Genomic DNA, 13,934 nt, shown 5'->3' with positions numbered 1-13,934 from the left:
GGTGAACAGCCGAGCCACTTCCAGTTCAGCTCCTTCACTGCCTTCTCCTTCCTCAACCCCCTGCAAGCTGGTGTCCACTCCTCCACAGAAACAGCTTTTCTGCAGCCTCAGTGAGTCTTTACCTAATTCTGGGCATCTCTTCTGTTTGCAGAACCTGAACGGGGAGAGGTCTCTGCTATGAAGAGTGCAGATGTGGATGCTTCTGTCTGGGTGCATGGAGCTGAGAGGCTGGCCAGGCCTGGCCTATATGCTGCTGACTTTGCAGCCACTCCCTGGGCCAGAGGGGCTTCAGGATACAGTCTGAGCCTCATGGGTCAGCAGCTGTGATGTCACCAATTGTGACCTCAAGGACTTATGACCTCGCAATGGGCTTGTAGGCACTGCCTGTCCAGGGGCCCTGGGGCTGCTGTTCCTGTGGTAGGGTGGCAGCTGGGACCATGGCCAGCTTCAGTCCACCTGGCATCACATAAGCCAGCCCACGGGGTCCTGCAGCTTGTCCTTTCTGGCTGGAAGCTCCGGGCATAACCTGGGACTGGGTCTCCCCAGAGAGGGCTCTAGCCAGGGCCCTGCCAGCCTCGGGGGCCACAGCGGCTCTCACACCAGCATCTTGCTGGGCAGAAGCAGTTCCAGGACGCTCTGATCACACCTCATCATCATCACTGCCAGGATTCAAGGCAGCTGCCTGGTGAGCGCTGGCAGCCTGCGTGGCTGGAAAGGACAGTCCCAAGTCGGTTAGGGACTTGGGAAGCAACAACAGGGTGGTGAAGAGCCTGGGACGGGGTCATGATGGCAGAAGGCAGCCCTGGACTCTGCAGCAGCCCTGCCCCTGGGGGGCAGATTCAGCAGTCAACTTACAGGGTCATCCCCATGACCTAGGGGTCAGGTGGGAGGGTATGGGATGGGCCTGAGGAGCGCTCCTGCCTCCCTTGATCCCTCAGTTCCTGTGGTAATGCTGCTTCCCTGGTCCAGGACTGTCTAAGGCTGCATGGCCCAGCAGGAGGAGCACAGGCCACCCATCCTGAACCTCTTCCCCCACTCACTGTGTGAATGCAGGCAAATCAGTTAACTTCCCAGAGCCTCAGTTTCCTCACCTGAATTATGGAGGTTAGCATAATATGTTCTCCATCAGGTAGAAAAATAAATGAAGTGAGGTTATGCATAGACTGTAGCAGACACTTAGCAGAGGCCACAGGCACCATTCTGCAGCCTCCCACTGTGGCCCTGCTGCCTGTCCTGGCCCGGGCTTCCCCGTGCCGCGCACTCCTCAGGGTTGAGCCTAGGCTGGAGGTGACTCGCCCAAGTGCACCTAAAAGGAAGGGGTGAGCTGGGGCCTGGCCCAGGCTGTGGCTGCAGGACTGTGGGCTTAGGCCCAGCGAAGGCATCCCAGAGTCCTCAGGACAGCCAGGGCTGCGGGGGCGGGGGCCACCAAGACCCCCTTTAGCCAGCACTGGGGTAGAAAGCTACACCCTGTACTAGGCTAGTGGACAAGTCAGTGGGGAAGCCCACCCTTCAGGGCCCAGGGACTTCTTGGTGCAGGCAGGGGACAGGTCATGAGCAGGGCTGGCAGTATTTCTGGGCCAGGGCAAAGGCCCTCTGGATGGCTGATCTTCCAGAGTCAGAGACGGGGTGTGGAGGCGGTAGGTGGGTGGGTGTGTTCTGGCTCACAGACAGGCTGGTCTCCCATGCCATGGCCATGGTCCTGGGGGCCTGTGTTCAGTGTCCAGTGTGTAGCCTCCTGTCTAGGACTTTGAGCCATTCCACACTTGGCAGCAGGCAGCCTTCTAGCTGGCCCCGTACCCCACCCTCAGAGGGATGGATGAGCAGCATGGCACATTATGGAATCACTGCCGAGCAGGCTTGCCCAAGCCCACTGGCTTTTGTGGGGCCCCAGAATCCCAGATTTGGGAACGGCAGTCAGTGAGGCGAGGTGGGAGACCTGCTTAGCGACCTCTTTCTCAGCCTGGGTCCTCTGAGGCTGGGGCGTTTGCAGCGGTTGCTGGGCATGGGTGTGTAGATGTGCAGTCCCCAAGCAGGCCCTGGACAGGTGCGAGTGCAGAGCTGCACTTGGGAGCTGCACCCAGGAGGCGCTGAGAGGAAAGTGGGATGTGGGGAGGGAAGGGGAGGAGAGGATGCACTCTGGGGTGTGTCTTCACCGCGGCTGCAGCACAGCCAACCCCCACAGGCTGCTGTGAGTGACTATGGAGAGCATAACTCCGAGCTTCCCCCACAGAGGGGCAAGGGAGCTAGGGTATTTATCCAATTCCCTGCCCTCATTGGTGAGGGGTGGCTCTCACTCTCTGTGCATGGCCTAGTGTGTCTCTACAGCCAGAGGGAGTCAAAGGCCTGGCCTCCAGGTATGGAGGTGAGGGCGGAGGGGCTGTGCATGGGCCCCTGACAGCATCTGCTGCAAATCTCTGGCTGAAGCCAGGTCCTCACTGGCACGCAGGCTCCCTGCTCCTGAGGCATCCCCACCAAAGCAGCACATGGTCCTCTGGGCTGAGGGCCTTCGGTGGAGCACCAGGTAGGATGGGACAGGGTGTGGTGTGGAGGGACCGGCAGGCCTGTGAGCTGGGCTGTCCCAATGCTGCCCACCGGATGTGGGAGGAGGCAGACATTCCTCAGGGCCACACCCCTGCCCCTGTAAGGCACACCGAATGGCCCTATCCATCAAGAAACCTCCCAGAGGGCAGTGGGGCTGTGGGAGCCTGTGGAGACAAAGCCGGCACAGCCCTGGAGGGGCAGGGTTGTGGAGCAGGGAGGCAGGGGGTGGCTGGCAAGGGTGTTAGAGGGTCTTTGAGGCCGGGGGTGGCTCTAGAGCAGTGGTCCCTAACCTTTTTGGCACCATGGTTTCATGGAAGATAATTTTTCCATGGACACCGTGGTGAGTGGTGGTGACTGGTTTAGGATGAAAGTGTTCCACCTCAGATCATCAGGGAGGAGCTGGATTCTCATAAGGAGTGTAGCGCCTAGGTCCCCCATATGCTTAGTTCACAATGGGGTCTGCACTCCTATGAGAATCTAATGCTGCCGCTGATCTGACAGGAGGTGGAGCTCAGGCGACAATGCTCACTCACCTGCCACCCACCTCCTGCTGTGTGACCCAGTTCCGAACAGGCTGCTGGTACTGTTCTGTGGCCCAGGGGTTGGAGACCCCAGCTGTAGAGCACCCACCATGCTGGAGCAGGGTGTAGCCTGCACCGTGTCAGGTCTCCTGCAACTGCACCATTCTGGCCCCACACAGCGATGGCCCCCAAAGGCTGCCCATCTCTCCTCTTCATGGGCAGGCTGCTCTGGTAGGGGTGATGCCTCCTGAGTGTCATACACATGGGGCTTCAGCACAGCAAGGCCGACTGAGAACCCCCAGCAGCCAGGGAACCACGCATCAGGGGTCACCTTGACCAAAGGGCTGGCCCTCCTGAGAGAGGACAGGAGCCAAACACTCAGGCCTAGGGTTCTGGTGAAGCACAACCTCCAAGCTTGTCGCTAGAACCACACCTGGGGAAGCAGCAGACTTCCTTCCAGTGGCCAGAGCTGTGCTGTCCAATGCAGCAGGCACTAGCCACATGCAGGTAGCTGTTCAGTTATTAGAATTAAATACAACTGAAAACTCTTCAGTCCCTCAGTCATGCTCAGCCAATGGCCTCATGTAGCCAGCAGCGGCCATCTCAGACAGCATGGACCTAGGGCATTTCCATCATCTCAGAAAGTTCTACTGGACGGTGCTGGTCCCAGAGAAAGGCCACTACCTGGCTGGGCCACAAGGACCCAGCCCCCCAGACCAGGTATCAGCCCCCCTCCCCGACCAGGGCTTTACTCGCCCGCTCAGGGGACCAAATGTGGCACCTGGGGAAACTGGCAGGCAGTCGGCGTTGTCATAGCATGCTTCAGGGTCCATGTGGTGGCATGCTGGCTGAGGTAGCTACCATGATGACACACCAGCGAGAAGGAGCAGGTGACATGCTGCCACAAAGGATACCAGGGGTCAGACCTTACCCTCCACTAGTCTCAATGCTCACCTAACTCTGCTCACCTGGGGTGCTTTAAAATGTATGTACAGCAGGGCCGGGCACGGTGGCTCACGCCTATAATCCCAACACTTTGGGAGGCCGAGGCGGGTAGATGACCTGAGGTCAGGAGTTCGAGACCAGCCTGCCCAACGTGGTGAAACCCCGTCTCTACTAAAAATACAAAAATTAGCCAGGCATGGTGGCAGGCACCTGTAATCCCAGCTACTCAAGAGGCTGAGGCAGGAGAATCGTTTGAACCTGGGAGGCGGAGGTTGTGGTAAGCCAAGATCGCACCATTGTACTCCAGCCTGGGGACAAGAGCGAGACTTCGTCTCAAAAAACCAAACAAAAACAAACAAACAAAATGTATGTACAGGCTGGGAAATATAGTGAGACCCCATTTCTACAAAAATAAATAATTAGTGGGGCATAGTAGCACACGCCTGTGCGCCCAGCTACTCGGGAGGCTGAGGTGGGAGGATCACTTGAGCCCAGGAGGTTGAGGCAGCAGTGAGCCATGATCACACCACTGCACTCTAGCCTGGGCAGCAGATCAAGACCTTGTCTCAAAACAAACAAAAAACTAGAAATGGACTTACCATATGACCCAGCAATGTATCTCAGAGAAATGAAGACTTATTTTCATGCAGAAACTTGCATCTGAATATTAATAGTGGCTTTGTAAGTGCCCCAAGCTGGAGGCCTGAGGAGCTGCACAACTGCGCCCTGGAACAGTGCTCAGCAGCAGGAGGGACAGACTGTGGGTGGAGTTTGGGCAGATCTGGAGGAAAGCAGGATGAGAAGGAGCCAGTCTCACAAAGACACCTCGTGTGCAGTTCCTCTGCATAGCGCTCCTGAAATCACATGGCTGCCCCATGATGAGGACAGATGAGTGGCTGCCAGGGTTGGGGAACCGGGCTGCGGACAGGTGTGGCTGTGGAGGGGTAAGCGTGAGAGAGCCTTGGGGAGAGCATCTGGTGAGGACCTTGATTATGGTGGTCACTACACCACCATCATCAGCTACATACAGGAGAAAATTGCACAGAGCGGTGCATGCACAGGGCAGTGATGCAGGTCATTTGGCAGTCCGCAGGCATCCCCAGCCCCGCTGGGCTGCTCTGTCCCTCTGCCTTCTGCCCCCCACCACTCCTGCCCCCTCTGACGTCTCCTCCTGTCTTCCAGCCATGGACGAGAGGTGTGCCACAGCTTAACCCGCTCAGTGATGGATTCCAATGCCCGCAAGAAGTCTCACCTGGGTAAGAAGTGGAGGATCCAGGCCCAGGAGAATTTTGCCAAGAAGTTTCCGTACAGGTGCAGGACGCTCACACCTCTGGAACCAAGCCTTGCCTCCCCCAGGTCACCCCAGCATCCTGGGAACCCAAATGCATTCTGTGGAGCTGCAGCTGGGAGGGGGTTTATCCACAGGGAGCCCCTCAGCAGCCCTTGCGCAGCTGACAGTCTGGGGTCTGCCTTCATTACCCCCATCACAGCCTAAGCTGAGGGGTCTCTGGGTGGGCTCAGGCCTCCTTGGGTCATCCCAGAGCCCAGGCCAGCTACTTCCCCAAGTCACCCTAGGAGCATGGCCACAGACGACTGCCCCTCCTGAGCTGTGTTGGAATTGGTGTGCTGGGCACCCATTGTTTGTGAGCTCTTGGGACTCGCAACTAGCCAGGATAACAGGCTGCCCGAGGGGGCCTGGGCCAAGTCTCCATGGGGCACTCCACATAAGGACAGAGCCACAGGCCCAACAGGCAAAACAAACACAAGGGAAACCTCGCCAGCAATGCCCCGGGCGCAGGGCAGCTGGCCTCCCACCTGCAGGACAGCAGGCAGCACCTGGCACTGGGGCTCAGCTTGGCACCCTGCAACCTCAAGCTTCTCACTCCATGCTCACCCCCCAGCCCAGAAACAGGTGTTGTGCGCCCAGCAGTGGCCCTGGATGCTTGGCAGGGCTGCCCACAGGGACCATGGGGTACCACCTGGGCGGCAACGCTGGAGGGAGGTGGGGATGATAAGCTCCATGCTGTACCCCTGTGCCAGGCTAGCTGAGCACCTGTCCTTGTCCTTGCCCCAGGAGACTCTAGCCATAGCCTTGCACCCCATTATGTCCCCCACCGCAGACACTGTCACATGAGGCCCAGGTGGCAGGTACACACCGCACAGGGTGGCGTCAGGTTGAAAACAGGGGAGGCCAGCACTCGGGGGCTGAGGTGCCCTGGACCATTTGGCTGCTGTGGCCATGACAAGGCTCTGGAGGTGGCTGCAGCTTAGCTCCCACCTACTGGCTGTGGAACCTCTGTGCCTCAGTTTCCTTGTCTGTAAAGTGTGAGTAACAACTGCCTCACAGCACGCTTGTGAGATGACATATGGGCTAATATTTGTGAAGCACTTAGAACAGTGCCTGGCAGATGGAAAGTTCCAGATGAGTGAGAGCTACTTCAGGAGGCTGGTGGCTGGTGGACATGTTGACACTCCAAGTGCTGTTGCAGGTTCTCGGGGCTGACAGAGCCTGACCCTGAGCCCCTGCATCCCTGGGAGGTCACAAAAAACTTGAACACAGTGGAGCTGCCTCTGCAGAAGAGGTTGGTGCCAACGAGGTCCATCCCAGTCCGAGGGTAAGTGCCTGCCCTGATGCCACTGTCCCCACTGGCTGTGTGCATGCTGCTTGGCCTTCTGTCCCCCGGTTTTGCATGCAGAAGTTCACGTCATCCTCCCAGCATGTGCCACTTTAAAGCTGAGGAAACTGAGGCAGAGAAGGGGGACGCTAAAGCCTGGTGACTGTTCCCACAACCAGGCAGCATCCAGACAAGGGCACACAGAATCTTCCCTGGGCAGGGCCCAGGCCAGCGGGGGCAGGCCTAGTTGCACGAGTGGTGGAGAAACTGGCCTCGGTGCAGCAGGAGCTTAGCCAAGTCCTCCACATGGGAGAGCAGCAAGGGAAGGAGCTGGGAGCTTCTGCGCTCAGTGCAGCTGCACTGGGCCAGCTAATGCTGTACTCCAAGGGTAGAGGCCCTGGCTGGGACCTCTGCACTGGGAGGCCCTCAGCTGACCACAGCACAAACTATCATGCCCCCTCGTCACCCCATGCATGGAGCGCTCCAGGAAACCCTGGACACCTTTGGAAAGATCCAGTCACGGAAAAGCAGACCCTCAGGCACACCTACTCCCTCCTAAACAGATGTGGAGAAAGAAACAGAGCTTCTGACCCGGCGGCTCCTCAGTCATGCACGGCATGGGGAACAGCTGTGTGGCACTGAAGGGCTTCCTCCTCTAGCGCTGCAGGATCCCTAGCCTCCTGAATGCCCTGGCCCCCAGCCCACTCCAGTTAATGTCAGGGGCAAGGCGGGGTCTGTGTTGACTTTTCTGTGCCCATTGTTTACTATACTGCATGTCAACTCTGGCCAGCCATAAGGACGCACATGAGCTCCCCTGAACGGATACCTGGAGAGACAGTAGTGCCACACACACACACACGCACACACGAAGAACAGATGCACACGCACACTCAGCACACAAACAGAGCAAACGGCCCTGGCCTTTGCCAGGCGTCACTCTCCGTAGTTTGGCTATAGGCGCATCAGATCCCTAGGCTTTTGCCCCACATCTCCAAGCTGAAGCGATGGGGCTTAGCGGCCAGGGCTGGGTTCTGAGAGCTCAGATGTTCCTGGTCTCAGATTCTACCCATGCAAAATGGAGTGGCTTAGAGTCAGGGGCAGCTGTGGGGTCAGAGTAGAGGCCTGGGGCCGAACGCCTGCTGTTGGGAACATGTCAGGGAGCTGAAGGGGGCAGTGTGCAGAGCAGAGATAGGGGAGAGATAATTGACCAGGGACTGAGCGGCTCCCAGAGCCCAGTCACAGTGGGGAGTCGGTCCCATGCCAGGGCTGGAGGAGTGGGCATTGGTGAGTTTCCACATCTCTACAGCCAGGCCCATGAACACAAGAGCTAGGGAAGGGGCTGTGGGTGTCAGCCTTGGTCAAATGGCAGCAAAACAGTGGGGAGCAGGCAGAAGGGAGCTTTCCCACCTGTCCTGTGGGGGAGCTGCAGAGACAGTCAAGCCTGCGGGTGGCAGGCTGGGTCCTGCATGTAGCTGCTGGGAGATGGGCTGGAAGGAGTGGGAGAGAGAGGGTGGCCTCACACTCAGGTTGGCGTGGCAGAGAGGTATGCCTCCAGCAGGCGCTAAAAATAAAGCTCTCTTAGTGGATGGGCAGGACTCGAGACCATGTCCCCAGCCACTTATGGGCCAGGGGCCCAGGAGGCACTGGGGGGCTTCTAGATTCTGGCTTGGATGTCGGGCTGCTGGAGGAGCCTGCGTGGGTGCGTGAGTGTGCGGTGCCCCCATGGCTTCCTGGGACATCAGGCGGCAGCCGCTCCGTGTGGAGGGGCCAGGCCGAGCCTGGTTGGGAGCAGATGTTGGTTGGAGCCCTCCCAGATGTGACCCTGACTGACTTCTCTGGGCTGCAATGGCTGCAGCCAGCAGGGATCCTGAAGGCCAGGTGTGGCTCTGTGTGGCTTCTCTAGGCTCGGGGCTTCAGATTTTATATCACCATCCAGCTCCTGCCCAGCACCTCTACCAGCACCACGGCCACCTCCACTGTGCAACCTTTGGGAACTCAAGTTGCTGAGTCGCCGCTTCCCCAGACAACTCGCCTTCCTGCTGTCCGCCCCGCACACTAAAGCTACCGGCCCCCAGACCAGCGAGGCGAAAGGGCCATCCAGGGGCCGCTCCTAGAACCTGGGCTCTGTGTGGCCTCCTTGTTGGCCACCTTCTCCTTGGCAGGCTCTGGACAATGGCCACAGAGACTTTAGTGAAGCAATCAGCCTTCATGGCCATCATAGACCAGGAGAACTTTGCGGTCCCCCCAAAAAGCTACGCCAAGCTAATAAACTTCGGGTTCCCACCCCACTTCCAGTTGGAATGATCACTTTGCCTCTCTGAGCCTTCATTTTCTCATCTCTAAAATTGTTGTAATAATGTTTAATCTTGCAGAGTTGGTGTCAGAATTAAAGAGTGTGAATGTCACTTCTAGGACTTTATCCCAAATGTACACTCACACAAGTAAGTAAATGCTGTTAACTCCGGTACTGCTGGAAACAGCAAAGGATTGGAAAGCAGCTAAACCGTTTCCTAAACACTGACAGGAAGCTGCTAAATTATACAGCTACTCCCAGAAATCTTAGGCAGCCATTCAAATGTAGAGGCAGCTCTTTATAGACTGACCTGAATGATCTACAGGTCTATTACAATTTTTGTTAAAAAGCACAGCAGAAGAGTGTGTCTGATATGCTGCCATCTTGTGTGTACTAAAAACGTGTGTGTGTGTGTGTGTGTGCGCGCGCACTGTGGATGAGGAGCAGGCAGCAATCATTACCTTTGAGGAGGAGAATGGGGACCCTGGGGACAGCACCGAGAATGAGGCACACCATTTTATGGGTTGCCATATATGAGCCTAATGCCGTATTCCTGTATTACAACATCAGTAATGTAAGGCGCATGGTGTGGCTACTGGAGGCTGGTGATGCCTTTGGAAAGCAAGACAGCAGCACTGGGAAGCGGGGTGCCTGCTGAAGATTTAAGGGTCCCCCACTGTGTTCTACAGAGAGGGGCTAGAAAGTCACCTTGGAGTCCTTGGGAGGGTAAATAAAATCAGGACACTAATTGCAGCCCTCTCCCTGGAGAGGGAGTGGGGTGGGGGACCCCACTAAGTGGGGTGGGCAAGTGGCTTTATTGTCTCAGAAAGGAGATGGAGTGAGGACCCTTATGATGAAAAGATTGAAGGGGGTTGGCTTCCCAGGCCCTGGGGGCAGGACAGGAATGGGTTCCCAACCTGCAAGAAGCAGACCCTGGAGTCACATCTGTGGTGTTCAGGGAAGGGCAGCCAGGCCGCACTGTGCCGCCCCAGCCAAGACTCCAGGCTCCCTCTCCAGGTGGGGCCTCAGGTTCATGCAGGGGACTCACAGCATTTGCCTGGGGGTAGAGTACAGCTTCCAGCAGCACCCGCAGACTTGCAGGAAGCAGAGACCCCTAGGGTCCCCTCCTGTGGAAATGGGAGCCAGGTTGATCTTCATTTGGACTGTATAAGCCTTGAGGAGGTTGTCTCTTGAGGTGTAATGTATGCGCTGTTTGATATCAGCAAAATACAGCAACGCATGTCTACCATGCAGCATAACCAGGGAAAGAGACCCGCCCTTACACCTGCTGGGTGCTCCTTCCCCCACTTCCCCCCTCCTGAGTTCCTCCTCCCCTGCCCATCAGGTCACCACATCTTTCTCCCTGCTTTATATCTTGGCCAGACGTGGTGGCTCACGCCTATAATCCCAACACTTTGGGAGGCTGAGGGCAGGTGGATCACTTGAGCCCAGGAGTTAACAAGACCAGCCTGGGCAACATGGTGAAACCCCGTCTCTACTAAAAATACAAAAATTGGCGCACACCTGTGATCCCAGCTACTCCGGAGGCTGAGGCAAGAGAATAGTTTGAACCCAAGAGGTGGAGTTTGCAGTGAGCTGAGATCACGCCACTGCACTCCTTGAAATAACACATTGTTTGCTTTTTTCAGTTATGTAAGATGGTATCAAACTCCGTGCAACTTTTTCCCTCCACAGCAAGTTGCTAAGAGTCATGGGATGATGATGCTACCGCTGTAGTTCCTTCATTTTCCACTGTTTCTCATTCCATGATGTGTCCATTCTCTTTTGGGTAGATGTTTGGGTTGTTTCCACTTTGTGCTGCTGTGGGTGCTGCTGCTCTAGGTATTCCTGTCCCCGTCCCCTGGGGTGTACTCTCTCCCCTCCCCCACCCAGGATAGGATTTGCTGGTTGGTTGGTTGGAGGGCTCCTGAGCGCCTCCTTTACCAGCTCGTGCCAGACCATTTTCCAGATAGTTCCCAGCCTCTCCAGGTTCCCTCTGGTCCACATCTACACGACATGCAGGGTCCAGAGCTTTTGGGGCTGGAGCAGGCGGAAGTGCTGGCTGCCTGCTCTTCCACTCGTGATAGCAAAGTTGGTGGTGGTTTGTAGAAAAGGTTGGTAACTCATTACCTGAATCCAGAGTCAATTATAAAAACATACATGGTCTTTAATTCATGCCTCCTCTCCTGGGCGTTTAAAGGAAGAATCTGAGGGCAGCCAGGATGTGTTTGCAGCCCCTGCCTTGTGCACCAAGTTTAGGTTTATGTGCATGTTATTCCTACAAAGAAGAAAATGAGCCCCCAGGAAGCTGCACCACATGGAAGCCCTTGCCGAGGAGCGGGCGACAGCTGAAATGTTTAACAGGAGAGGGATGGTGCAGCAATACTCTTTAAGCACAGCTACTCCATAAACTTTAGAAATGCTCATGCAGCGGCCCAGATAGCAACACAGGCCCTGTGCCCTGCCTCTCAGTGAGGCCATCTGGGTCCCCTAGGCTGTGAGCAGTTACAGTCAAACACAGATCCACAGGTGGAAAGGAAAAGGCACGGTGGAGGTGCATTGGGGGGTGTGGACCCTCTCCTAGCAGTTTAACCTGCAGTCACACTCACACCCATGCAGGAGGAGGGTATGCAACAACACGTCGGCATTGCCACAGAAAAGAATCCAAACTAACCTAGCATTTAAGACCAGTGGAACAAATCAGCACGTCGTCATGGAATTATGGTTGATTCCCTCTTTGCCTGAGTCCTGCAGAACCAGCTCTGGAAGCAAGGATGGAGTGTGAGTAGTTTATGTGAGGGACAATCCCAGTTAGCTCATAGAGAAGTAGGGAGGAGACAGGGAAGGGACCGAACCGGACAAGGAATGTGCTCTTGAGCTGGCAACCACAGCTTAGTCTGCTGGGACCACCGTAGCAAACACCATAGGCTGGGAGTAGTTAAACAATGTTTATTTTCTCCCAGTTCCAAGGAAGGCTGGACATCCAAGGTGAAAGTACTGAATGCCTTGGTTCTCTGATAGGGGCTCTCTTCCAGGCTTGTAGATGGCTGCCTTCTCCCTGTGTGAGAGGGAGAGGCAGGGAGGGAGACGGAGAGGACTCTCCAGTGGCTCTTCTTTTGAGGTGGGATTAGTAATCCCACCATGGAGACCCCACCCTCATGACCTCATCTCAATCTGTTCACCTCCCAAAGGCTCCATTGCCAAATAGCATCACATTGTGGGTGAGGGCTTCCACATAAGACTCGGGAGAACATAATTCAGTCCACACCAGCCACTGAGGGCATTTGCTGCCCAGTCCCTGCGGGGAAATCTTGGGCACCATGCAGATTGTGTCTCAGTGTCCTTCATGCAGGGATAAAATCTGAAGCATTTATCCCCCGACTTCCATCAGATGTGGGTGAGGACTGCTCCCAGGGGGCACTAACTCCTGCACACCCAACCTTCTTGTGCTCAGGCCAAGAGGCCTGGTGGTCAGAGGGAGCCTGTGGGAGGGTTGCAGATGCCAGGGAGCCCACTGACGCACCCGACCTAAAACTGGCTGTCAGTTCCCAGACTCCCTTGCCACTGAGAATGGCAGTGAGGTAGGTTTAGGCCAATGGCATTGCACTGGAAATGGAATGGACCGTCCAATTTGTGTCTTTAAAGCAAACTTGGGTGCCCTTCTTTTCCCTTCGACACTGGGATACTTGAAAAGTGAATGGCTCACTCTCAGGGAAAAGGGCCAGGCCCTAGAGACTGGGGAGCAACAAAAGAGAAGGGTCCTGGGCTTCAAGTGGCCCAATGGAGCCTCTGTCCCACCAGCCCTGAGCCCCCTTCCTCTAGATAACAGAAAACACCTTAAACGACTGTCATCAAGCCTTTGTCCCAGACAACCACACCTGTTTCCTCATGCAGGAGCCGCAGCATGATGGGGAAAGGCGGCATCCTGAGATCTGGGCCCACTGACCCCTTGGAGTGTGCTGGTGACACACATTTGGAGCTGCACCCAGCAGCCCTGGGCCTTGCCTTCACCCTGCTGCTGTCGCACTCATTGCTGAAGCCCACAGATGCATTCAGCTGTGCTTCTAAAACAATAATGCATGAAATCTCACTGTTTGTGAGAAACCAGGGATTTATTTTAATTTTTAAGCATTGGAAACATCCCTCTCAGGAAGCTGCCTGGATGATGAAGACACAGAATAAAACTGGAAAAAAACAAAAAACAAAAAAACCCTACCCCATAACTGCAGAAAATTTTTTGGTTAACATTTTCCTGACAATGAAAGCCAGAAAAAAAGCAAAAGAACACTTACACTTATTTTAAAGAAGTCTGTAACCCAAACCAGCAATGGCATCCCATCCTGGGAAGTGTCCCACCAGCACTGTCCAACTTGAAGAGACTGAAAACCTGGGAAGTAAAAGATAATGTCAAGGAAGTTAAAATGCTGCGTGACCTTGGGTTTGTGCCATCAGCCCTCTGTGGGCACTGGACTATGGTTTTGACAATCACTTGCCTGAAGGAGGTGCCAGATGGAGAACTACCTGGGCACCCCCCTGTGTTGTCCAGCTCTGCACATGTGACTCTGTCTTTCTTGGATCCTCTAGTGATCCAGCTGGGACCCCACAGGGTGGTCATCCTGTGATCTGTGAGGACACAGATGTTCTGGCACCAGCCAGAGAGGAAACAGGCCAGAGCAGGTGGAGTTCCCCAAGAACAGCCTCCAGAGCTGCCCCAACTCCCTCAGTCCTCGAGGGCCTGGGCTATGGCCCTGCACACACAGCAGAGGGTGCAGGGCTGCATATGGTGGATATGGCACCTGCGTGACACTGGGTGCCTGCAGTGTCTGCACATGGGGACATCAGTGGGGGAGCAGTGGAGTAGCTGCCCACACAAGGGACTGTGAATGTGACAAGTGCCAGCATGTCCAGACGCTGAGGGCATGACAGCAGGAGGTAGGGCACATCTAATTGTGAGATACCTGGGAGTGAGACATTCAGATTGGTGTCAGTTTCAGCAAACAGGTCCCATCGGGGGCTGTG

At 55.8% G+C, this 13,934-nt stretch overlaps 1 protein-coding gene across 3 annotated transcripts; it reads left to right on the top strand.

Moving 5' to 3' along the window:
• Nucleotides 1-351: 351 nt before the first annotated feature.
• Nucleotides 352-8,929, top strand: C2H3orf22 (chromosome 2 C3orf22 homolog). 3 transcript variants are annotated; one of them, XM_003894052.3, is made up of 4 exons: nt 352-685; nt 5,190-5,318; nt 6,497-6,622; nt 8,526-8,929. In XM_003894052.3, exons 2-4 carry the CDS (start codon nt 5,230-5,232, stop codon nt 8,734-8,736), a joined length of 426 nt encoding a protein of 141 aa, XP_003894101.1. In that variant the 5' UTR covers nt 352-685; nt 5,190-5,229; the 3' UTR covers nt 8,737-8,929. The 3 variants fall into 3 exon arrangements, with proteins under 3 accessions (XP_003894101.1, XP_009198427.1, XP_009198426.1); XM_009200163.3 differs by having other exon boundaries at nt 368-685; nt 5,190-5,363; nt 8,559-8,929; XM_009200162.3 differs by having other exon boundaries at nt 370-685; nt 5,190-5,363.
• The last annotated feature ends 5,005 nt before the right edge of the window (nt 8,930-13,934 follow it).

Source organism: Papio anubis, chromosome 2 (genome assembly GCF_008728515.1).
Source record: "Papio anubis isolate 15944 chromosome 2, Panubis1.0, whole genome shotgun sequence".
Classification (NCBI taxonomy): domain Eukaryota; kingdom Metazoa; phylum Chordata; class Mammalia; order Primates; family Cercopithecidae; genus Papio; species Papio anubis.
This window is presented reverse-complemented; position numbering and strand designations above follow the sequence as displayed.